Genomic DNA, 25,545 nt, shown 5'->3' with positions numbered 1-25,545 from the left:
AAGGCTGGAATGAAATGATATACCTGGAAGAGACTTCGAATTAAAAGTGACATTTGTTGCTTGGTGGTTTGTTTTATCAGTAGGTTGTGAGTGGATTAAAGCTAACAATTTTTGACAATCTTCTTGAGAGAATGGCAATTGATTATAAGATTCAAAATGTGTATTCAAAGTCTGACCTGTGACTTGATTAGCTGCTGCTGTAAACTTTCCCTTTTGTCAAAAATTTGTGAAATTCTGCTTGAACCCTGGAGGGTAGCCATGTATCTTGTAACATTTGTCAACTGTATGATTGTTCATGCCACAATGGGTGCAAAATAATTTATCTTTTCGTGGTTGCTGTTTTCTAGAAATAAATCTCATATTGTCTGCCACTTTCTTGTTCATGAAAGCTACAGTATCCACCATGTTGCTTCTATTGATTTCTCTTTGCTTCTCTTCTTAAACTACCAAAGAGAACACTTTAGTGATATCTGGTATGGGCTCTATCATCAAGATTTGTCCTTTTATATGTGAAAAACACTCATTTAGCCCCATCAAAAACTGTATAACATGTTGTCTATCTTGGTAATCTAAGAAAAATTTTATAGCCCCACAATTACATTTTTGTAACGCACCACAAGAATAAGTAGGAATTTGATTATTGTTGAGGGAAAAATGAGTTAATTGGCATATTCTTGTGAAAATCTATGTAAAGTTGAGTTGTAACAAGTGTTGATGGATTGGTACATGAAAAAGATTGAAGTGTGCTCAACATGGCTCGACTGGCGCTCGAGCGGAACCTTCCAGAGAGGTTCGCTCGATGGGCGCTCGACCTGGCGCTCGAGCGGAACCAGGCAGAGTGGTTCGCTCGAGGTGAGCTCGACTAAGCGCTCGAGCGGAACCCAGGCAGAGTGGTTCGCTCGAGGTGAGCTTGACGTAACACTCGAGCAGAACCCATCCAGAGTGGTTCGCTCGATGTGCGCTCGACTAAGCGCTCGAGCGGAACCCAGGCAGAGTGGTTCGCTCGAGGTGAGCTTGACGTAACGCTCGAGCAGAACCCATCCAGAGTGGTTCGCTCGATGTGCGCTAGACTAAGCGCTCGAGCGGAACCCAAACAGAGTGGTTCGCTCGAGGTGAGCTTGACGTGGCGCTCGAGCAGAACCCATCCAGAATGGTTCGCTCGATGTGCGCTCGACTCAGCGCTCGAGCGGAACTCATCCAGAGTGGTTCGCTCGATGTGCGCTCGATGTTGCGCGCGAGCTGAACTCATCCAGAGACCTTCGCTCGACCTTCGCTCGACACCTCGCTCGAGCGGTTTCAGAAGATAACGTGCGCTCGACCTTCGCTCGACACCTCGCTCGAGCCAATGTTCAAGACAACCTAAAGATTCATGTTTTGAGCGCCGTGACTTGCTGGAACTATAAATAGAACAGATCATTTCTGTTCTGAGGTGTGGAAAAATAGAGAAAAACCCTAAGTGTTTCAAAAGTCAAAGAGAGAAACCTATTCCTCACCTTGTGAATCTCTCCTGGACAAACACATATCCACCACACCACACTCAAGATAAAATCTCATTCAAAGTCCATTGAAATGGACGTGTTGTTGGCCGGAAGGTTTCCGGAGCTGCTGTGATGCAGAGATCGAGAGGTTCTCGTGGAAAGCTATAGAAGGTCAGAGTTCCGACATTACATGCGTGTAGAGATCGAGTGGGTCATTCGTGATGTTGCAAGCCAGGTTTAGGAACTACAAAGGTTTTGTGAGTGTCTCTAAATTGGTTGTAATAAACTTTTTCTATAGTGAATTTACGTGGTGCCTTACACCCGAAGTGGTTTTAGAATTTGAAGAAGTTCTTCAAATGAGTTTCCACTTCGTGACCAAAATCATTGTGTTAATTGTTTTTGTCCATTGATTAACTGTTTATTTGTTTCTAATATTGAAAAGACGATCAAAATTGGAATACACCTATTCACCCTCCCTCTAGGTGTAGTGATTGGTAGGACCACTGCTTTTTCAATATTCAAGTAATTCATCCCATAAACACTCGAATCTTGTATAATAGTCTCTTATTGACGTATCTTCTTGCATTAAGGAAGACAAATTTTTCTGTAATTGAAAGATTCTTGGCCATTTCCTTGTGCAAAACGATTTTTCAAATCTTGCCACATATCTTTTGTTGTTCTTGCACAAATAATATTTCCACCAATTTCTTTAGCCACATAAGTAATGATCCAAGAAGAAACCATGTTATTACACCGTTCCCACATTAGGTATGAAGCATCTGTCAAACTCAACTGAATAATTGACCCATTTACAAAGCCAATCTTATTCTTTGCCTTCAAAGCCATCATCATGGATATGTTCCATGTATGATAATTTTTCCCAATGAGGACATTTGACACCATCATAGTGCCTGGTGAATCACCATTTTGTAGATGATAAGGACTTGCGAAACTCTCCATATTTGACGAGATGGAAGCGGAAGATGAAGAAGCCATTGTATAACACTAGCAGCAGACCCTCTTAAGGTATCTTCTCTGATACTATGAAACAGAGTAGAGGGGAAAAGAAGTTTGAAGAAGAGAAAGAGAGTTCCTAACTGATTGTTATTCAACTTGATCTGTTTACAATGTGACCTCTGTATTTATATACAACAATACGAGAGGTAAATGGAGGGAAATGTAACAGAATGTAACTCTGATACTGACCAATGAAAACATTGCACATATTACATCTTATTTCTATGTACAATTTACAATGTATTAAATCTGTAATATCTATCCGTTAAAAAAACCGATCAAGTTTAACCATCCAATATAATAATGATCACCATCATGTCAACAATGTTCAATTTAATACAGAACTAATTACCATAAAATCAATGCGGGTCAAACAACAAATGATCAATATGTTGACTACAATAATGCAAAAATTCCAACCACATGGCTCTACATTTCCCGATGTCGACGAAGATTCGACCTAATTAATTTATATGCACCTTCACCTAAATAAAATTGTACCTAATTTTTTGTTTTCTTGATTGTTTCTTTATTTGTCTTCTTTTGACTGAATTTCACTCGGACCATTTAGTCAGCAAGCGATGATTTTTGCAAGCCATTCTCAACATATATTATATATACACATGAAAAAAAAAAAGGCAAGAAGAGAAATGAGTTGAATTAAATTTGAGTGCAACGTAACAAGCAGAGTCTTTGTGTCATTGTGTGGATAAGATCAGGTTTAATTTCTAGTAGTACTCGAAACTTGTAATGAAAGAGGGGCAATTTTCCTTTTAATTTGATTTAGAAATTCTAACAACTTGGGGACTTTGCTTGGGTTAGTTCTTAAGAAAATGAAGTTTGTAAGTCGTCGAAAGCGAACGAAACTAAATCCGACTTGTAGTGGATCATGACCATGATTGACGTGAGGAAGAGAAAAATCGAAAGAGAGAGACACATGAGAGACTCAGATCTCATCTTGAACTTTGCTATTCATCATTTTCACAACATATTTTTTTTTTTCAATTTTTAATTTTTTTTGGGTTTTATTCTTTTTAAACTTATTAATTTCTTCTATTCATTATCTATATACCACATATTTGATAATAAAAAAAAAATAGTATGTAATGTGTAGAGATGGTGAATAGATTCCTCCTTAGCTTGGCGCGCGCGCTCTCTCTCTCTGCACGAAGCTGTCAGCTGTTTCACATATTTCATGATACATATATAGGAAAAATGATTAGGCTATTTAAAGTGAAGGAAAAGCAAAGGGAACTTGCAGAGATCAGTGCTAATGGAAAGACACCTATCAAGAAGCAAAGTGCAAGAGAATTACGTCTTCAAAAAGATATCAGTGAACTGAACCTACCGAAATCTTATAGCATATATTTCCCCAGTGGCAAGGATGACTTGATGATGAACTTCGAGGTCACCATTCGGCCTGATGAAGGATATTATTTGGGTGGCACCTTTTTGTTCTCTTTCCAAGTTTCAGTTCCTATTAATTACCCTCATGAAGCACCAAAGGTCAAGTGCAAGACGAAGGTGTACCATCCTAATATTGACTTGGAAGGAAATTATGTCTACCTCAGCATTCTAAGAGAAGACTGGAAACCTGTTTTAAATACAAACACTATAATATATGGCCTATTAATTCATCTTTATACGGAACCGCCCAATAGTGAAGATCCACTCAATCATGACGATGCAGCTGCAGTTTTAAGAGACCACCCAAAGTTGTCTGAATCCAATGAGCGTAGGGCAATGGCTGGTGGGTATGTCGTAACGTTGCATATAGCAGCCATTTGTGATGCTAATTAGCACTGAGTTCATTGCTCGAAGGTTCGAGGGCCGTAAATTTGGTTGCAGGACTTCCTAGAGTGGTGCGCGTTTTGGGCATGCATGAATTCTTCAAAATCATGTAGAAGCCCACTGGGAGATGTTTGTATTCTGTGACATGTTTGAGCTATTGGTTAGGGACATTCGATTTTCTTTATTTCGACGTGAATCATCGGCATAAGACTTTAGTTTTGTATTTATTCCTTTCCTTTTTCTTGAAAAAAATAAAATAAAATTGAAGTTTGTTACAAGTCCTCCGACAAGTTTGGTATCAGAAATTTGGATTGAATACATTAGGTTGCACCTACCGCTTCATTGACAAAACGAGTCATCCAACCATATATATATATTTGCCGGAAAGCCAGTCTTGGATTGTATAATCAAAACCGTTCGTTCACATGCAAATTATCGTCCCCTGATCTAATTCCTTCGCATTTGCAGGCATCCACTAACATCAAGCTGATTCAAGGTCAAATCAATCTAACGCGTTTTGAAAAAGTCATATATTGCAGATTCACTTCACAAGCACCGTACACCATGCTCAAGAAATTGGAACCATCCGCCAAATTCAACTGACCAACATGCAAATTGTTTATTAAGGTTTTAGCTAGCTAGCTAAATATCTTTGATCTTCCTAGCAGCTCGTCACTCCCTCGATCGTGTATAAATATCACCAGCATTCCACCCACGTTATCTTCAAATTAATCTCTCTCCAAAGCATCATCAATGGCTTCCAAACTTTTCTTTCCCATCTCAGTTCCCTTTTTCGTTATCCTTCCCTTCTTCTTTGCCTCTCTATCTTATGCTGCAGAGAGCAATAATAACTCATCAAACACAACAGTCTCCCCAGGAACCATTTGCATGTTCACCCCATACCCTTCTTACTGCAAATCTCTGCTCCCTAACGGGACCTCAAACGTCTATGGCTATGGCCGATTTTCGATCCAGAAATCACTGTCGCAGTCCAATACATTTTTGGACCTGCTGGAGAAATATCTTCAACGCGGGTCCTCTTTGTCCACAAACACAGTTAGCGCTCTTCAAGATTGCCGGTTTCTAATCGGACTAAACATGGATTTCTTGTCGAACTCCATTGAGAATGTCAATAAAACCAGTTGGATTCTTCCCGACTTGGAAGCAGACAGGCTCCAAACCTTTCTTAGTGCCATTTTAACCAACCAGCAAACTTGTTTAGATGGCCTAGAAGAAACGGAGTCAGCTTCAAGTGTGACAAATGAGCTTTTGGGCCCAATCTCCAATAACTCTAAGCTGTACAGTGTTTCTCTAGCCCTCTTCACCAGGGGTTGGGTGCCACGCAACCTAAAATGGAAGCCCACGAGGAAACATGTTACATTCAGATCAAATGGACGCTTACCCTTTAAAATGTCTAGTCGGACTCGTGCTATTTACGACTCTGTGAGGGGGAGGAAACTTCTCCAATCGGTGGATGATCAGGTTACCGTGTTTGATATTGTGGTCGTCAGCCAAGATGGAATCGGAAATTTCACCAACATCACTGATGCCATTAATGCAGCTCCAAGCAACATCAAACCTGCTGATGGGTATTTCTTGATCTATGTCACGGCGGGTGTTTACGAAGAGAATGTGTCCATTCCTAAGAGCAAGAAGTACTTGCTAATGGTTGGAGATGGTATCAATCAGACGATTGTCACAGGCAACAGAAGCGTTGCTGATGGATCGACAACCTTCAATTCCGCAACATTTGGTAATTAAGAATTCAATATTCTTCTCACGTCAAGTTTTTATTTTTTGAAGTAATTAACTGCTTGTATAACATGGAGGGAATCTGATCATGGATTTTCATGTCCGCCATTTCAGCTGTGGTTGCAACAGGTTTTGTAGCCGTGGACATGACATTTCGCAACACTGCTGGAGCAATAAAGCACCAGGCAGTTGCAGTTCGGAATGGAGCCGATATATCTACATTTTATCGCTGCAGCTTTGAAGGGTACCAAGACACCTTATACACACATTCTCTCAGGCAATTCTACCGAGAATGCGATATCTATGGTACAGTTGATTTCATCTTTGGAAATGCTGCGGTTGTTCTGCAGAACTGCAACATATATCCCCGTTTGCCAATGAGTGGACAATTCAATGCTATAACAGCACAAGGGCGAATCGACCCTAATCAAAACACGGGTACTTCCCTTCATAATTGCACGATTAGAGCCGCCGACGACCTGGCCTCCAGTAATACAACTACTCAGACATACCTGGGAAGGCCATGGAAGGAGTACTCGAAGACAGTTTTCATGCAGAGTTCTATGGATAGTTTGATAAATCCTGCTGGTTGGCGTGCATGGGATGGAAGTTTTGCACTAAGCACCCTGTATTATGCTGAATACAACAACACAGGACCTGGATCGGACACTGCAGCCCGAGTGACATGGCCTGGTTATCATGTGATTAACAGCACCGCGGATGCTGCCAATTTCACTGCGTCTGATATGTTACTGGGGGAAACTGGTTGCCTCAGACAGGAGTGCCCTACACTAGCGGCTTAATATAGTCAGGAGCAACTTCTTGGATACATATGTTTGGCGGCTTCTCCTTGTCAAATTAAAGCCTGGCACTAATTGTCTGTTTCATTCATTAATTAAAGATTGGAACACAACAGTTGAATAATTTAATTTTGACTTAAATTTGTACTCGTGTAATTGTGAATTTGTGAGGAGCTATATAGCCAGGCAAGAGGATTACTTTGCACTCTACCAATGTAGTTCTAGCTTTTCATTCACTTATGAACTGGTTTATTTGTTTTTTTTTTTTAATAAAAGCTAAACAAAAATTGTAGATATATAATTTCGTAACAATATAATAAGACACAGATATTTCCTTTTTATGGACTCTATTGATTAATTGTATGGTATTAATTGTCTCTTAAACATGATTGAAATATTTTAAATATATTTATTAATGTGATATATTTTGAATGATTGAAAAATAAAATTAGTTAAAATATTATATTATATGACTGAAGTACGAGGATGAGAACAAATTAGATAAAAAAAAAAAAGAATAGCATTGATATCTTTTATGTCTCATTTGTTTTTACAGATAAGATGAGATAAAATAAGATAAAAGTTAAAAGTTAAATAAAATATTATTAATATATTATTTTAATTTTAAAATTTGAGAAATTTAAATTATTTATTTTATTTTATATAAAAACTTTTAAAAAATTATAATAATTAAATAAGATAAATCGAAAAAAAGAAGCCTTAAATGGTCCATCAAGCCGTGTGGCGTGTGCGACCTTCCCAAGGAATTGACACATACATTATACAGAATGCAGAATCCTACCTCCGCAAGTAATAACTATTTAATCAGTCTCTAGGAAAACTATTTTTCTTTTTTCACAAAACTGTTTGTTCAATTCCAATATATGTTTTCGTATCAATTTTTAATTGCTGAATAACTAATTACACACATCCACGATCTCCCCTCTAAATTCCAAAACCCTAGGCGTGGTTCCACATCCATACCCACCGATCCAATCCCATCCACTCCAGTTCCATTCATCCATGGCGGACGAGGCAGTCCCGTCGGCGTCCCAGTCACCTTCGTCGACGTCATCGGCCCCGCCGCTGGGCCACTCGGTGATTCCCATAGTCAACAAGCTTCAGGACATCTTCGCGCAGCTCGGGAGCCAGTCGACCATCGAGCTCCCACAGGTCGCCGTGGTCGGGAGCCAGAGCAGCGGCAAGTCCAGCGTGCTCGAGGCCCTAGTCGGCCGCGACTTCCTACCCAGGGGATCGGAAATCTGCACTCGGAGGCCGCTCGTGCTGCAGTTGTTGCAGACGAAGAGGAAGCCGGACGGGACGGAGGAGGAGTACGGGGAGTTCCTCCATTTGCCGGGGAAACGGTTCTTCGATTTCTCAGAGATTCGGAGAGAAATTCAGGTCTACTCTGTTGCTTTTCGAATTTTTGTTCCAATGGAGATTGTTTTTAGTTGCTGAGAAAGTGTAAGAGAATATGATTAAATGTGATGATTTTGATTATCTGGTTGGACTCGTAGATTTTGGTGGAGAGGTTAATGGTTCTGTACTTTCTGTTTATTTGCTGAGGAAGTGTTGGAGAGAGTATAAGTGGTTAAAATGAGTCTGGTTGCTAAGGAAGTTTGGGAGAAGATAATGAATCGTGATTTTGATACGTGGTTTCTTAGTATACGAGATATGAGAATGCATAAGTTTACTGGCGCAATAATCTTTGATCGGTCTGGAATGGTTTGGTTAATTTGCATTGGAGCTGTTGCATTAGCCTTTTAAGTTCAGGAACTTTATTCATGGCGTCAATTGTATTTGAAGGTGCACTGACATGAACACACGCGCTCGTGTGTAAGTCAAATTGTCTTCTTTCTCCGGTTCTTTCTGATATTGAGATAATCTGCTCGTTGTGCGTGAGCAAGGTTTGGATAGAAAGAGACATTACTGTAACTTAATGTAACACACACACACACACACACACTTATAAAAATATATATATATATATACACACACACACACACACTTATATAAACTGAGGCTATAGGTGACAGTTTTACTGGTTGCTTTGAAGCTCTGAACATCACCTATATCTCTCTCTTCATTGCTCTTAGGCTAAGTTAGTTTGTGATTGCTTGTTTTTCTCAACTCAAATTGTTTAACATATCCTTGTAACGAACTTTTAAGTAGTTTTTGCAAACCATGAACTCTGGCTTTTCTTTCCTTTCTTTTATTTTGTCGTGACATATTTTATTTTAAATAATTCCCGATGGACTATAGGCTGAGACAGAGAGGGAAGCAGGAGGCAACAAAGGTGTCTCAGACAAGCAGATTCGTCTGAAGATTTTTTCACCAAATGTTCTTGATATCACCCTTGTGGATCTACCGGGTATAACCAAGGTTCCTGTTGGTGACCAGCCCTCTGATATTGAAGCACGAATTAGGACAATGATCATGTCGTACATTAGAACACCAAGTTGTCTAATTCTGGCTGTTACACCAGCAAATTCAGATTTAGCAAATTCAGATGCGCTTCAGATTGCTGGAAATGCTGATCCTGATGGTGAGTTCTGAATTGAGAAAAATTTCTGCTTTGGTATGTTTTCTTTCTGTGTTGTTTTTACATGTATTTAATTGGCTTTTAAGTGTCAATTTTCTAATGGCAGGTCATAGAACCATAGGTATAATCACAAAGGTACCTTATACCTTAACTTGATTCTCTTCACTATTAATTTTCTTTTCAAACATACTTATAAAAAAAAAAAAAAATCTTTTCAAACATTGGCAAACTGTGGTCATTCTCTGATGAGGTTTGGTGTTTCTCTATATGACTTTAGTTGGATATAATGGATAGAGGTACTGATGCCCGTAATTTATTGCTTGGGAAAGTGATTCCCCTCCGACTTGGATATGTGGGAGTTGTTAATCGTAGTCAAGAGGTAATCATGTAACTCTTTTAGTTTTTTTTTTTTTTTTTTTTCTTTTTAATCAAGTCTGAGATGGACAAAGTAGCATACAGTTCTAGTTAGCAAGTTGGATAAGGTTTTGATTTCTCTGTTCAATTTAATGCTTTGAACAGGATATTATGCTCAACCGGAGTATAAAAGATGCTCTTGTGGCTGAGGAAAAGTTCTTCCGGAGTCGTCCAGTATGCCCATGCCATCCCATATTATTCATTGCTTTATGTGAGTTGGATCCATTATAAAATTGTTGACTTAATTTTATTTTTCTCAATAGGTATATAATGGTCTAGCTGATCGCTGTGGCGTTCCTCAGTTGGCAAAGAAGCTGAACCAGGTAGATACTTTTACAACTCACTAATCACTTATATACTGGAAGTCTGGAACATAATTGGACTATTCTGAAATAGATGATTGTTTATCATCATCCGCTGCAATTCAAGTGCATGTTCACATGCAACACACCCTTGTTCCCTTCTCTTCCCCTTTTTCCTTTCATTCGGCATTATCATCCAATTATTTTTCCCAGTTGTAAGTCAGTGAGGTTCTGGAAATGTCATAGAAGTTTCCTCTCTTGAACGCTAAATTAGGGTTTTAATCCTTGAATTCTTTATGAACCTGAGATTTGTTACATCTGATTCATTTGCAGATTCTAGTACAACATATCAAGACAGTGCTTCCGGGGCTGAAGTCACGCATAAGCTCTACGCTGGTTTCTGTTGCCAAGGAGCACGCAAGTTATGGAGAAATCACAGAATCAAAGGCATGTTTTATTATGTTGAAAGTGCATACAACTTTGATTGAGATCATTGTTTGATTGCATCTTCATTGCATGTCATGAGCTTATTGGTTTTGTCCTAGTCATGACAGTGGACTGTTTTTTTGTGTGCATTCCATACCGCTGAGATCCAGTGTCATCTACAGGAAGGAATGTTTTTTAATCAATTTTCATATTGTCTAATGTTGTCACTAGGATTTTTGTAAGGGATGATGATAACGTACTGAATCTGTTTTAGTCTTTTTCCTGCTTCTAGAGTGTAGTAGGTATTTCCTTTGTATACTTCCTGTGTACTTGGCTGTGCCTATTCTTGGTAATAAAATCTCTTATTAATTATCAAAAAAAAAAAAAATGTTGTCACTACTTGATGACTGATGTTGATATATATATATATATATTTTTTAAATTGCTTGGCAGCTTCTGTTGGTATTACTAACGCTTTGCTTATATTTATTCAAAGCTGTCCACTCTTGTCGATTCTTTAAATGTTTATACTGATTCCTACATTCTATCCTTCACATCTAAGAAGCTTGTCAGGGAGCTCTTCCTGCGCTTTACATTCCTATGATCTACTTACTTCTGTGTGTTGCATTGGTTCCACAGTTTTCAGATGTCATTGCCTGATTTCATAATCTGTTCTTTATTTACTTAGTTGGAAACATCTTTTTTACTACTCGCATCTTGCTACAGTTTTTCCAAGTTTTTGCGTTTTCTGGCATCCTGTTTCTATGTTATTAGAATGTTTCCCATATATTAACTCACTTATTGGATTCAATAGGCTGGTCAGGGAGCTCTTCTTCTTAACATTCTTTCAAAGTACTCTGAAGGTAAAATGGTTTTGCCTTAGATTTGTTATCTTTAGCCCTCTATATACAATGCCTTCTCAAACTAACGTTCTGTAGCATGTCTATTTTTTCCATGTTTTGTTCACTGATTGTAAGATTTGTGCCTTCTTGTAAACAGCATTTTCTTCGATGGTGGAGGGGAAAAATGAAGAAATGTCAACATTGGAGCTGTCTGGTGGAGCAAGAATTCACTATATTTTTCAATCAATCTTTGTCAAGAGTTTAGAGGTTTGTTTCGATATCTATAGGCACTTTCCCTGGGCCTTTTTTTCCCAATGGGATTTGCTTTACACTTTTGGGTAGGGGCTGTAATCGAGCCGAGCCCAGCCGAGCCGGTCTTTGGCTTTCTGAGTTCGGCTCGACTCAAAATACTCGAGGAGCTCGAGCCCGAGCTCGTGATTTTTTTTTTTATTCTTTGTTCGAGCTCGACTTGATAAGTTAAACTCTCAACTCAAGCTTGAGCTCGAATTGTTTATTTTTTTAATAAGATTTAATAATTAATAAATTAAATAAATAAAAAAATAAAAGATCTAATATTGAATTTATACAACTAACAAGTAAAACTTCTATTGAATTATAAAATTTTAAAAAATTTATAAATAATTAATATCTAACTAGTTGATATTTATCCAAAATAATAATATATTATATGCCTACATGTATTATTAATACATACACTTAATATGATATCTCATATATCTATTTCATATATGGTTTCCACGTACTAGTATATGAAATTATTAAATTTTATCGATTAATTATTATACAAATTATAAAATATACCTATGAAGTATTTTTAATATATAGATCTAAGTAATTAGATTACATATTATATATTTAATTATAAAAGTGGTATGTCATATATATATATATACATAGGTGTATGCATATATTTATCAATATATGAATGTATTTTAATCGAGTTGAGCTAATGTGTCGACCTGAGCATAAACGAGCGGGCCTTAACGAGTCAAGTCGAGTTTTGTCGGGTATGTGTCATTTACAAATCGAGTAGGTATCTGTTTTCATGAAAGAGTTTTTTTTTTTTTTTTTTCACAAGTCAAGTTCAATTCGAGTTTAACCAAGCGGGCTATCGAACAGGCTGGTTCATTTACAGCCCTACTTTTGGGATTCGGTGTTGCATTTTTGTGGTACTTCAATGATATTTTTTTTTTAATCTATAATCATTGGTTTTTCTGTACCACCAACATCACATTGATATATGTGAAAATTGTAAATGATGTTAGATTTGGATCTTTAGATTATTTTTCAAGTGAACAAATTTCTAATGGTTTTGATTTTTGTGTATAAAATTTATATTCACCTCAAAAGATATTCTTAAACCAATTAACCATTGAACATCGCTCTTACAAAGTTGCTCCTGATAGTCTATACCCCACTCATTACAACTGTTTACTAGTGTATAGCTGATTATCACCCGAACCTCTTGTTGATTAAAATTATGTTTCATGAGTGAGCTAGCTTGCACCCAAGGGGTGATGTGCTGAATTCCATTTTGGTAGCTGGGCTAAAGTGCCAGTTTGTAATATGATATTGACTGTCTCTGATGCAATTTGATCTCTTGCAGGGGGTGGATCCATGTGAGGACCTAACTGATGATGATGTTCGAATTTCTATTCAGAATGCAACTGGCACTAGATCTGCATTATTTGCTCCAGAAGTAGGTCTTACTTTTTTTTCTTTTTTTACATGAAGATTTCTTTAATATCATTCTGATTTTCGTGCTTTAATATCATTCTAATTTTTCTCCGTATATTAGGTGCCGTTTGAGGTTCTTGTTCGAAGGCAAATAGCACGACTATTGGATCCAAGCCTTCAGTGTGCCAGGTTCATATATGATGAATTGATTAAGGTGGGGGATTTCTTATGTCCTGTCTCTGGTGGTCTCACAACGCCACTACATGTAAATCTCAATCTCAAAATAACATAGTTCTCTTCTCAGATAAGCCACCACTGTCTAGTCAATGAACTGCAGCGATTCCCTGTTTTGAGAAAGCGTATGGATGAAGTTATAGGCAACTTTCTCCGAGAAGGCCTTGAACCCTCGGAAACAATGATTGGGCATCTTATTGAGATGGAGGTATGCTGAACTCAAGATATACATGTTCTTACTTTATTTTCATTATGGGGCTTTAATTTTTGTTCCACTTTATAAACCTGGAAAACAGCAATTGATTTTCAACTCGACTTGGATTTCACATTTCTTGCCATCAAATGATATATGTTACAATGCTTATGAACGTTAAGATTATTGGTTTAATTGGTACCCATTGAGGATTGAACCCAATGATCTAGGAGGAGGTATCATTTGATCTAAAGACCATTGCGAAAGATATGATTGATTAATGATGGTGGTGATTTTGGCATCTGTATATTATGTGGTTTGCTTGTGTTGCTCATTGGTAATTTCATTGTTGTTAATCTTTCATCTAATTTAGTTGCATTTGTTGCATCGAAACATTTCTCATCAGACTGTTTTGTTATTCTTTTAAGCATGCCTCATATGCATAATGTAACATAAAAACATCATTGGTAGCAGCAGAAGATCCATCTATTTTCTGTGGCTAGTATTCCACCCCCCCCCCCCCCCCCCCCCCCCCCCCCCCCCCCCCCCCCCCGAGATAGTAACTAATATGGTCTTTGATGGACAGGGAATCTATAATACTAATGAGGTCAGCAGTAAAAAATTAAAGTCCTTTTTGCTTACTTCCCTTGCGTTATTTCTGCAATACAATTATTCATATTGCTTTGTATTATGAATCTTTTACCGTGCTTCCTCACTATTTTTATAATATATCAACACTCTATGAACTTGTTAGGCATACATACTGGCTGCACTTAACTTGATTGTGATGCATAAGAATGCTGAGGATTTTACTTATTAAAAGAAAAAAAAAAAATAAAAACTAAAACAAAAGAATGCTGAGGATTTTGTATAAAACCCAATTTGCAGATGGACTACATAAACACTTCCCACCCAAATTTTATTGGTGGGAGTAAAGCTGTAGAGATTGCAAAGCAACAGCTTCCTAAGGTCTCTCTCCCTCTTTCCAGGCAAAAGGTATACATCTGCTGTGCTTATAGTTGTGTGTATTTTGCAATTGGTAAGATCTCGCATTTCTCCTGATGCTTTTTTTAACATCCCTTGGTCTGAAAGGATGGTTTAGAGCCTGATAAGGTGCCGACATCAGAAAGAAGTGTGAAGTCTCGAGCCATGCTTGCCAGGCAAGCCAATGGAGTTGTGTCTGATCAGGTATTTTCTGTCCTTTTCTGATGGCAAATGAGCAGTCCCCCTTGCAGCGACCAAAAAAAAAAAAAAAAAACACTATGCAAAATTTGTACTCGAACTTGTCATTATACTATTTAAGATACAAGGTTTTACTTACTTGCACTAATATTCACGGTTGGTCTAATTACTTGTTTTGTGATTTATTTTGATTGACTGGTAGGGTGTTAAGCCTGTGGGTGACATCGAAAAAGTCACATCGTCTGGTAATGTGTTATTCTGATATTATTATTTGTACTTTTTCTTCATTTTTTGGAATTTGTATGATACACACTCTCATCCTCTCGATGATGCGAATTGCGTGAAAGCAGCTGAAACCCAAGGCTTTTAATATTTTTTTCCTTGGTTGCAAAAGCTGGTAAAAATCAAGAATCTGTACTAGGATTCCAAGATATTCTAAACTTTGGAAGGAATGATAATTGATCAGGAAATACAAGTGGTTCAAGTTGGGGAATTTCATCAATTTTTGGCGGAAATGATAACCGCACTTCTGGAAAAGAAAGCTTCATAAACAAGTCATTTAGTGAACCTGTTCACAGTTTGGAGCAATCCGTCTCTATAATCCAGTTGAGAGAGGTACTCTTAGCTGTCCAGTATCTGTTGTGGACTAACCAATATTCTTCCCCCTGTTCATATTTTCTAATAAATATTTATTGATATCCTTTAAGCCCCCAAGTGTCTTGAGGCCAACAGAAAACCAATCAGAGGAGGAGGCTATTGAAATTATAGCCATAAAGCTGCTGTTGAGATCATACTATGACATTGTTCGGAAGAACATCGAGGACTGTGTCCCTAAAGCAATTATGCACTTTCTGGTAATTCTCATCCGCTTCCCCTGTAATATCATGGAAAAAAAATTATTTTGTATTTTCGCATAGAACATGCCATCCCTCTCTCTGCCTTCCACATTATTTCTTTCATCCTCAACTTAAATATCTTATGATTGCATCTGAATGAAGGTGCATGTCAACAATCTGTAAAAATTATATAACTTTGTTCTCTCTATCATTATTTGTGTGGTAAAATATTCCTTCATCATGCATTGTTTTGGTTCTGATAGTTCCACAACTTTTATTGCTATGCATCCAGGTAAACCATACGAAACGTGAGCTGCACAATGTTTTCATAAAAAAGCTTTACCGGTAAGGGAGAGCAGTGTACCTAAATAATTTGACTTTTTTATTGTATACTCATTTCTGTCCTTGCTGACAGTTGATTGTTCCATGTATTTTATGGTTGAAATCAGAGAGAACCTGCTTGAAGAGATGTTGCAGGAGCCAGAGGAGGTAGCGATGAAGAGAAAGCGCACTCGAGAAACACTCCGAATTCTTCAACAGGCTTTCCGGGTAATCATTTCCTGATTGGTAACCAGCAGCAGAGGCTGTAGTGTATTTATAGGGTCGCCAAAATTCAATTTTAATTTCTCCTCTCCGTTTGGTTTTTTATTATAAAACTAGTGGAAGCAATATTTGTTGTCTGCATGGTGGGTGACTTTTTCTTCCCCACTGCTCTTTTCCTGACTCTGTATAACTAAGTAGCCTTGGGTTTATGGAGGTGAATTTTCTTTGCTTAAGTTTACTAGCTGTAGGATGTTATAAATTCCATAGTCTTGTCTTAGGTTCAATAAGTTAACTAAATTTGATGGGAAATTGGTGGAATTCATTGAGACTAGTTCTTTTATGTGTAGACATTGGATGAATTGCCTCTAGAAGCTGAAACAGTTGAGAAGGGTTACAGTTTGGGCACTGATCCGACGGGGTTGCCAAAGATCCATGGTCTGCCAACATCATCTCTGTATTCTATGAGCAGTTCCAATGATTCCTACTCAGCTTCTCCCAAAAATCCAAAGTCCCGAAAGTCATCTCACTCGGGGAGCTTCAGCCACCAATCTATGGTAATGCAGACTCTAATGGAAGTGGACGCATGTACATGCCAGGTCTCTATCCAACGGTGGATCTGTAAGGTATTTGACTCTGCGTATTGGTCCATGTCTTTTTTTAACGATATCAAGGCTTTGTTATTTATTTCATTACCCTGTCCAACTTTGGAGATGGTTGGAATTCGAGCTGTCAGGGCTGGCTCGTCGGTGGGGGAGTCAGCATATTCTCTCCTACCTAGATTTTGTGCAAAGCCAGATATTGGTATCATTTTCTTCTTTATATGTTTCTATTTTTGGTTCCTCTAATATAATATAGGCGATAATTGCATTATTAATTAATGAGGGTGCAAAAAGAATAACACGGAGCACATATACCTTTCTTTTTTGTCAGAAGCAGCAGCCTTTCCACATATATTCCTATCTTTTCTTTACGAGCTTTTTGGTTTTGAGATTTTGTTGAATTGTTATGGCTTCAGCCAGTTGTATAGTCATAATCTATGTTTGTGGTTTTGTGCCAAAATGCCCCGCTACCAGACAGATGGCACTGCACCCGTTTTTTCAGTCAAAACTCCTTTGCTCCGTTGTTGACGTTCTACATGTAAGGCAGTGTTGATCATAATGGAATGTTTTTTAATTGAAGAGAATATATTATTATAGCAGATGTATTTTTCCATGAATATGTTATTGGTTTATTTGATTCATACCACTTTGTATCTGCTTCTTTATCAATATCGTGCTGGTTCGCTTTGCAAAGTCTTTCAAATAGATGGAGACTTGTATTTTTTTTTTTTTAATTGAAAGTGCTATAAAGAAATCTCATGAAAAATGAATTTACAAATTAATATAAATTAATACGATGTATGAGATTATAAAGTATTTTTTTACTATAAAATAAATATCATATCATATCAGGCACGCACGCCACATCAAATATGTCAACTAATTTTTGTGAGATCTTTTTGTTATTTTAGCATTTATGTGATGAAGAATTCCAAGTTGGCAAATTGTTGTGGCTTTGGCTCTAACCCTATTTTTGGCGTTTCCTAGCAAAGGTTTGACTGTTTTCCACAGAGATATCTAGTCGCAATGACCGCCTAACACTATTTATCAATTTTATCCTTTATGGAGGCCATTCATCTTTTTAACGAGTTATATTAAGTACAAGATAAATCTCGTTTTTTATAAAAATGTGGTTTTCCACTTAAAAAAAAAAAAAAAAAAAAAAAAAAAAAAAGTTCACTTTTTTATGGTGGATTTTTTTTATTAGACAAAGGGATTATACAGTATTTATATGATATCCTATAAGATAATAAGATAAATGGTGTATAAAATTTTACATTATTTGAGAAAAAGTACTAGTTTTTCATAATATTTCAATAGAATTTTAATTATATTATTGATTAATTTTTTTTAAAAAATAGACGAACTAGTTTGAGCTTCTATTAAAGCATTACAATTTAAGACCTGTACAAATTATTTCTCCTTTCTAATTGATCGAGGAGGCCTAGACGATTCTTTTAAACACTTCCTCCATTCAACCTGTAAACAGCTAATGTAAATTCTTTTAATTTTTTTAGGACCCATTTGGTTTGGAGAGTGAGATGTGAGATTAAAATTTTGTGAAAAATAATGCTATTCATCATCCCATAATGTGGTATTAAATGATTGAAGATTATTTATTATGTTTCACTTGGAACCTATTATTTAATACCACATCATGAAATGATGAGAAGATAATGAGAAAAATAATGAATAAATTTTTTCTTTTGTAAATAGTAATAAGATAGTTTGTGAATAGTAAAGAGATAGTTTGAATTAAATATTTTTATGAGTTTTGGAAAAAAAGAGTTAAATAAAAAATATTAGAGTTAAAATATTATTTTTTTTAATATTATTTTTGTTTGGAGATTTGAAAAAACTAAATTGTTTTTTATTTTTTGTTTAAAAGTTTAGAAAAGTTGTAATAATTAGTTTAAAAATTTTGTATTTGAATTATGTTTGGAAAGGGAATGGGATGAGATCTCCAAACACTCCCTACGTGGAACAATCAATACAGTGCAATCGAGTGGACGAGGGAGGCAATAACGAAGAAAAAGGGGACTTATTCACATAATAGATCTAATGCAATGTACGGCGCCACTCACTCAAACAAGTAAAATGTGTGTTGTACAACTCGCATCGACAAGTCAATTGGTCTATGAACATAAACCACCACCTCTGGAAATCTAACGTTAGTAAAAACCAGCAGTGTACCTGCATCCCTGTCAAGAGCCAGAGCATATTCCCCCCATGTTATGGCACACTTTCAGCTCCTTGGCCAATCAGTCCCCATGTTCGAAACGTCAATGTCAACCTGTCAGTAGGTATACATGAAGTTGAAAAACTAACAAAAACTTCTATCAAAGTTGGCATGTAGAAACCAATACCTGCTCATCAAAGTTCTCTGGTATCTCAAATTCTGTCCCCGAAGCATTCGCAAGTTCATCAATAGTTTCCTGCAAAAATCAGATACGTTTCAACCTCCAAGCGTGTAAAAGCATACCACAGAGCTTCCTTCGAGAATGTTCTGAAATAAATTTCTTAAGATGCTGAGAAGAACATGAAAGAGAAGCAAGCCATACTTGTTGATTTATGTTTTCATGTTTTGGCAAGTTGCATCTCTCTCTGTGTTATTCATTTCGATAACTGAAAAATATAATCCAGATAGATGCCAAGAATATAATATTTTTTATAAGGCTGAGAATATAGTATACCCGTACCTGATCACCAAGGTCAACGGATGGATTCTCCAGTTCGATGGACAGATGGTCAGTAACAACTTCCGTCGTTTGCAGGAACTCCTGCATCAGCTAATTGTTTTACTTAAACTAAATACAGATATACAAGCAGTCACTTTCAAATTGGCAACTTCTAGGCCAGCATTTCTGCTATAAATAGGATCTCTAATGTACTAAAGCAGTGACATGAATATTAAACCACAAAGGATCATAGCATCTACGTTATAAGATTAAAAGATTTTCTTTTGATATGTTATAGGATAAAAACATAAACATACAACATGCTAGCCAACTAGGTTTTCCAGTGTCCAGTCGAGGTCCTACCTGCTCACCTGACCTCGTATAAGGATTTTTAAACTCCAAAGGTACAGGTTTTGCATCATTCAGGCTTCCCTGAGCAGTCGACACAGGAGAATTCGGTATTAGAACATTAGTATTACTAATATACAATAATAGTTTTAGACTGCATTTATTAAACATAAAATATGTTTTATTTCGAACCACTCTTGGAAAAATCAACAAATACACAATTTCAGAAAGCACTTTGACAAATAATTTTTTGAATGATAATGTATCTTAAAATCCGAAGATAAGTTTGGGGCAATTGAGTAAAAATACAAGGTGTTCGCATAAACCTTCGCAGTTTTCACTTGTAATCAAACAAAACTTCCAGAAGGTTCTTCAATAACCCACCGATGGTTAAGGGGAAACCAAGACAACCAATTGTCAGGATTGGAAAGAGAAAGAAAGAGAGGAAAAAATGCATGGGCACACACATTTCAGATAAATCGGCATTGGATATTGATTTGCTTTGCTCAAATGCATAACCACCAATACTAAGAATTTATACCTGCTCATCCTCGTCAGCATAACAATTTTCAGGTTCCATCGTCGAAGGCTTAATATCAGCTGGAGTGTCCTGAGGTACAAACAATATCATCATGAATGACATTCTATACTAAAACTGCATGTTACAAGAAACTTGGCAGATGAGTCCACAGAGTACCCTATAACCACCAGATTTTCAGTTGATAAATCACAAAATATCTATATAAAGAAAGAAGGCATTAAAAACATTGCTCATAATAACATTGATTTTTGTCAGCTTAAGGAAAATTATTTAATCTTAAATTTCTAAATTTTTCTTTTGATTGTTAAATAAGAATTTTATCAACGAAAATTTCTTACTTAATATTTATCACTCGAGATCTGTCCTAAACCGACTTTGTGATGTCAGGTTCGAGTATGTATCTAGGTGTGGCATACATCCACTTTCAAAGAATTTCATTACACATCGTGTGTAGTATTTCCCAGTGACAAATGCATGCAGATACCATGTGGGACAGTATTAAGGAAATATAGATCAAAATACGTACAGGCTCATTTTGGTCGAGAGGAATGGTCCTTCCTGCTTTTGCAAGATCTCTCAAAGTTCCCTTCAAGATCAGTAAAAAGATTAAAAAGGGTGAGTAGAACCAAAAGGAAAATACCATTATAAATTAAATAATATTACAAACAAGAATACAGGTTTAAGAGAGAAGCTAGAAACAAATTTAAGGACATCAATACAAAAACACTTCAATACACATGGCAGAGAGGTAATACGTATTTTTGCAAGAATGGGCACTCCAGATGAAAAATAAACATTAATCCTTATTTGTTCTTTTGAGGCTCCATTGAGGACACTTGGCCTAAGGGTTACATAAAGGAACTTACCCTCTCTCATATCTTAAACACTCAATCCCTTTTGAATGAACATAATTGTAAACATAAAGTTAGCAATAACAACAACAATAAGTATAATGATGAACACATTATAACAGAATAGCCATGCCAGAAATAGTTCCAGAGTTGCAAGTCAAGAGAGATTTCGTGTACTACACCTCAAGATTGGGAAATCAGCAATCCATTCCTTAAAAATGTTAAACAGGTTACCCCCTAAAAGAAGTACTGGCAAGGCTCAAGAACAGCTCGAGTGGGCTCATGATCGGGATATATATTTAATTCAATCAGGTTTCTTTTAAAAATGTACAGTCATAAAATCCAAAGAAATATCTGAGATATGTGATTATCTGTCTGATTTCTAACCAAGTCATCTCAAGTTTATGATAATCTGCATGGAACAGGGAACTTCAGTCTTGACTTGAGATCTAGCCTAGGTTTATCAGATCCAAAACCATCAGAGCTGTGGTTGAGCAGCCTGATATTTGGCTTGGCTTTGGCTTGTTTGCATCCATTTTGACTGCACTAGCCAAATACGGATGCTGAGTAAATTCATAGTTCATAGGCTTTGGGAATATAAATATTTATTTTATCTTTCCTTTTTTGCCCATATTATATTTCATGTTTTGTTGTCTTCATTGTCATGAAAATCTACTTTTTATATTTTCGTAGCTTACTTCATCACAGAATAAATCTTTGCCAAAATCTGAGGATACCATAAGTAATATCAACTTCTTGATATTACCGATCAAAAAAAAAAAATATCAAGCTCTGTTGTCATAAAGAGCCCTGCCTCATAGAATCTTTTTTTTTTATAAGTAATAATTTTTATTGATGTGAATGAAATTAAGCGATGTCCAAGTACACAGGAAGTATACAAAGTGAGACACCTAATTACATTCTAGTAGGCTAGAAAGAAGATAAAAACTCATGAACATTCCCTCCCTTCAATACAATAGCAGAAAACCACTGGAAAAGAGAGAATACAAAAAAAAAAAAGAATCTTCAAAAGACTTGAAAGATTAAATGAAGAAGCAATCTTATACAGAGACATTCTTTGATAATTGCAATAACGTGTGTGTGTGTGTGTAATCAGCCAACACCTACCTTGTTTGCCCACATAAGTCCACATGCATTGCAAAGGGATCTAGGCCCAGCTGGCCCCCGACGCATTGCTGGAGTAGACTTTTCACTAATACCACAGTGTTGACATCTACGTAAACTACACAAAATGCAAAAACAGAGCAATCAAAACAAAAGAATAAGAGCCATCACAGCATTGAGTAGTGGATGCTGCAAGCACCATGACATACTTGGAGAAAACTGACTTAAACTTTTGTCCTTGAAGTTTAAACAAGCAAGTGAACATTTAGCTTCGAACTCACATAGTTGCAGGACTAGGTGTGCCATCACTTGAATCCCCATTTTCTGCAGCTGCTTTGTAGGTGCCCTTTAAAGACGCAAACTGTCCATTTTTACGATGCATCCTAAAAGACAAATCAAAGTTAGCTCTGTCACAATGCTTAAGAAAGGAGAGAATTTCAGAGAGTCGCTCTCTCCACACCACTAGATATATTTTACATTTTTTATTGGTAAACAAAATTTTTATTGATAATAAAGATATATTTTTTGAAGTGATACAAACATGCTTTAGTTCTCATTCAATATTGGTGGCATAATTTGTCCGAGTAGGACTAACTAGAATTTAATAGGTCAGAGCTCTTTGAAACTGGATGATGGTGTTACTGGGTTCAACAAATGGTTTAGTTTTTCTCTAGCTCGAAATGCCATAAATTTTTTTGATCAGAAAAGAGCAAAAAATACAACGAAATGCCATAATTTTTTTTAAAAAAAAACAAGAGAATAAGAGAACCAGAGTCATTCGTTTTATGGTTGTCTCTAAGCATTTTCTTTTTTGACATCTCAATTGAGTGAGCAGAAAGAGTAAAAGGAAAATTAGGAAAGAAATCAACCATCAACATCAAGGCTTCCAATTTTTTAGAAGTTCTATAGATGAAAATCTAGATTATTGTATAATGTGCCTTTTATAGAACCATGTCCTTGCGAAGATCTATAAAACTTTTTGGTAACGAGCATACAAAGCATGTTGTTAAAATCCCAGGGAGATTCCTTCAAGATAATATCGAGTATTTGTAGTCAACAACTTTACATATTATATATATATATATGAAGGCCTTGCTTTCTACCGTATAACAGAAGTTTCCAAAAATATGTTTAGAACTAACCTCTGAGCAACCTCTTTTCGACAAGTGTACCGAATTTTCTTTTCAAAACATCTCTCTTTTCGCTTTTCACGGAATCTAACAAGGGATGCAATTCTTCGCGAAAGTTTTGAACCACGCGATGTATCACCTATACCCTAATGTGTATTTGAAAAAATAAAAAATGAAAATAAGGAAATTTTAAAAGAATTTTCGCAAGCACAGCAGTTCTTCAGTGGAATACCCTGCTATTCTGTTGTAGCAGAAACTGAGAGCTAGGGACACTATCAGGTATATCGCACCCTCCCAGTAGTAGCAGCACTGCCTGCACCTGCATGTGCAAATTCCAGAATATCAGGCTTATTTAACCCAAAAAACTCTCGAGCATCACATGCCAATGCCATTCAAAAAAGAAGACGACCAAACTAGAGATTAAAGTACGCCAAAACAAAATTCCTAGTGCAATTTGACCAAAAGTACACATGAAATATTGAAAATCATAACAAACATAATAGTCAACTTGGTACCAAACTAACGACTCAATACCCGGCAGCCCACTGAAACGAGATAATTACAAAACCTAACCACATCCCCCTCTGATAGAATAGTATTTGGACACTTTGGCCCTTATCTATTGAAACTCATCAGGCTGTAAACTATACCAAAACCCATCACTTACCAACTTTATAAGAGACCAACAGTGGCCGGAATACTCCATACAACCCATCCCATGTCAGCCCAAATAAGTTGAAAAAATAGTGAGTGAACACTCTACATCCCAGTTCTATTAAAGCGAAAAAATAAATCCACACCCCAAAGGGAAATGGCTTAACCAAATGATGCATTTCTATCGGGCGACAGTCATACTGAAACCTAAAAATCAAGCAGGCCGAGTAAAATATCTCAATCATATACGAATTTCTAATAAAAAATTCTAACTGTAAATCGCTTATAATCGTTTACCAAAATGAATAAATAAATAAAATTGAAGGACAGCCACTTAGTTTTGTTTACCACTTGATTTTCATTCTCCTTATTTTATTTTCTTTTGTTACACAAAGAACCAATCAGACCTCAAAGACCGAAAACAACCAAGACGAAGATTAGTAGTAACAAATAACGCCAACCTTCTCCGGCGTAACCGCGGGGAAAACGTAGACCTCGCCTTCGAACGCGACTGTGAGCTCGCTGGTGCGAGACTTCAACACGGAACCGCTATTCACCCGAGCTTCCACCTCTTCCACTACATTCATGGCCTCGTGCGGGGCACCTCCATTCACGTATTCGTCTTCGGATCCACCTTCCACCTCTATCGGCACCTGCACCAGCTGGTCCTCTGGCTCCTCGAATGGCCTCGCCTGTAGTGGCTGCGCATTCACCATCTTCATTACTCAAACATCACCCGCTCAGTCACTCTCACTCACCGAAATTTCTCGGCCCTAAAAAAATTTCTCGCTTTCCAGACAGGAACTTGGAAGCTTAAACCCCCAATCGCTTCAATTCCCAAGTTATAAAACCCTATATATGTACGCAAGTATAGGCCTCATGACGACGAAAATGGAATGATAATAAAGCTATGTTGGTTGGTGTTTCCTAGAAGGGAGAGTCCATCGGAATACTGAAACGATGAAAGAGAAGAATTTCAAGACTTCTTTCCAGAAACTTGAGAGTGACGCCGATCGGAGCCGTTGAATAGAGGAAGGTGTGATGGAGATTACGTGGGGCCCATGAAGGAAGACGTAGTAGGTCACGTGGTGTGAGGAGGGTGTGTGTCAGGTGGGGACGGACGCGAGGGAGTCCCAACGAACTTCCACGTGCATCACCGTTGATAACACATCCAATGGTTGAGAGATGAGCGTTATCTTTATGCTTGCTGCTGTCATACCATGCCCAAATTTTTAAAAACAATCCAATACAGTATATTTTTATCTTATTTTAATTATATTAAGTAGTATATAACATATTTATTATTATTAAATAATAAAAATATATATAATAAATAATTATTTAATTATAATAAATTTATTATATCTTATTTAGTGGAATAAAAGTAAAACAATAATATAATATTTAAAATTTTTCTAATTTTTAAAGGTATATAATTCTTTCTTTCGTATAATCGGCGCTCGACATTTTCAAAATTCCTTGCCAATAACAAAAAGCTTCAAGTACAAGAGGAATCGTTGAACTTCCATCACAACTCAACATTTTTCAAACGAGAGAAATGATTTTTTA

General features: G+C 36.8%; 4 protein-coding genes across 5 annotated transcripts; 3 read left to right on the top strand and 1 right to left on the bottom strand.

The window, feature by feature from the left end:
- Window positions 1-3,639: 3,639 nt before the first annotated feature.
- Window positions 3,640-4,527, top strand: LOC121257578 (NEDD8-conjugating enzyme Ubc12-like). Its single transcript, XM_041158642.1, has one exon. It carries the CDS (start codon window positions 3,711-3,713, stop codon window positions 4,293-4,295), a length of 585 nt encoding a protein of 194 aa, XP_041014576.1. The 5' UTR covers window positions 3,640-3,710; the 3' UTR covers window positions 4,296-4,527.
- Window positions 4,528-4,884: 357 nt separating this feature from the next.
- On the top strand, window positions 4,885-7,188 carry LOC121257577 (probable pectinesterase/pectinesterase inhibitor 7). The gene is made up of 2 exons (XM_041158640.1): window positions 4,885-6,039; window positions 6,153-7,188. Exons 1-2 carry the CDS (start codon window positions 5,040-5,042, stop codon window positions 6,839-6,841), a joined length of 1,689 nt encoding a protein of 562 aa, XP_041014574.1. The 5' UTR covers window positions 4,885-5,039; the 3' UTR covers window positions 6,842-7,188.
- Window positions 7,189-7,663: 475 nt separating this feature from the next.
- On the top strand, window positions 7,664-16,877 carry LOC121257576 (dynamin-related protein 3A-like). Its single transcript, XM_041158639.1, is given in 21 exon segments — window positions 7,664-8,239; window positions 9,101-9,383; window positions 9,487-9,515; window positions 9,658-9,759; window positions 9,900-9,968; window positions 10,058-10,117; window positions 10,430-10,543; window positions 11,337-11,385; window positions 11,522-11,631; window positions 12,992-13,084; window positions 13,184-13,276; window positions 13,367-13,504; window positions 14,378-14,485; window positions 14,582-14,677; window positions 14,874-14,916; window positions 15,138-15,286; window positions 15,379-15,525; window positions 15,800-15,852; window positions 15,957-16,056; window positions 16,398-16,575; window positions 16,578-16,877. Coding segments are annotated over 21 exon segments (2,487 nt in total). The 5' UTR covers window positions 7,664-7,861; the 3' UTR covers window positions 16,673-16,877.
- A 1,794-nt stretch (window positions 16,878-18,671) lies between these two features.
- On the bottom strand, window positions 18,672-24,987 carry LOC121257575 (GATA transcription factor 19-like). 2 transcript variants are annotated; one of them, XR_005939242.1, is made up of 11 exons: window positions 24,438-24,987; window positions 23,555-23,641; window positions 23,335-23,468; window positions 22,474-22,575; window positions 22,196-22,310; window positions 20,743-20,802; window positions 20,217-20,285; window positions 19,699-19,759; window positions 19,349-19,429; window positions 19,016-19,084; window positions 18,672-18,942 (listed from the first exon to the last, which is right to left on the bottom strand). XR_005939242.1 is itself a non-coding variant. In XM_041158638.1 (11 exons), exons 1-11 carry the CDS (start codon window positions 24,696-24,698, stop codon window positions 18,895-18,897), a joined length of 1,095 nt encoding a protein of 364 aa, XP_041014572.1. In that variant the 5' UTR covers window positions 24,699-24,986; the 3' UTR covers window positions 18,672-18,894. The 2 variants fall into 2 exon arrangements, 1 of the variants encoding a protein (XP_041014572.1); XM_041158638.1 differs by having other exon boundaries at window positions 19,691-19,759; window positions 24,438-24,986.
- Between the last annotated feature and the right edge of the window lie 558 nt (window positions 24,988-25,545).

Source organism: Juglans microcarpa x Juglans regia, chromosome 3S (genome assembly GCF_004785595.1).
Source record: "Juglans microcarpa x Juglans regia isolate MS1-56 chromosome 3S, Jm3101_v1.0, whole genome shotgun sequence".
Lineage (NCBI taxonomy): Eukaryota > Viridiplantae > Streptophyta > Magnoliopsida > Fagales > Juglandaceae > Juglans > Juglans microcarpa x Juglans regia.
The sequence above is the reverse complement of the archived record's forward strand: the minus strand, read 5'-3'. Positions and strand labels throughout refer to the sequence as shown.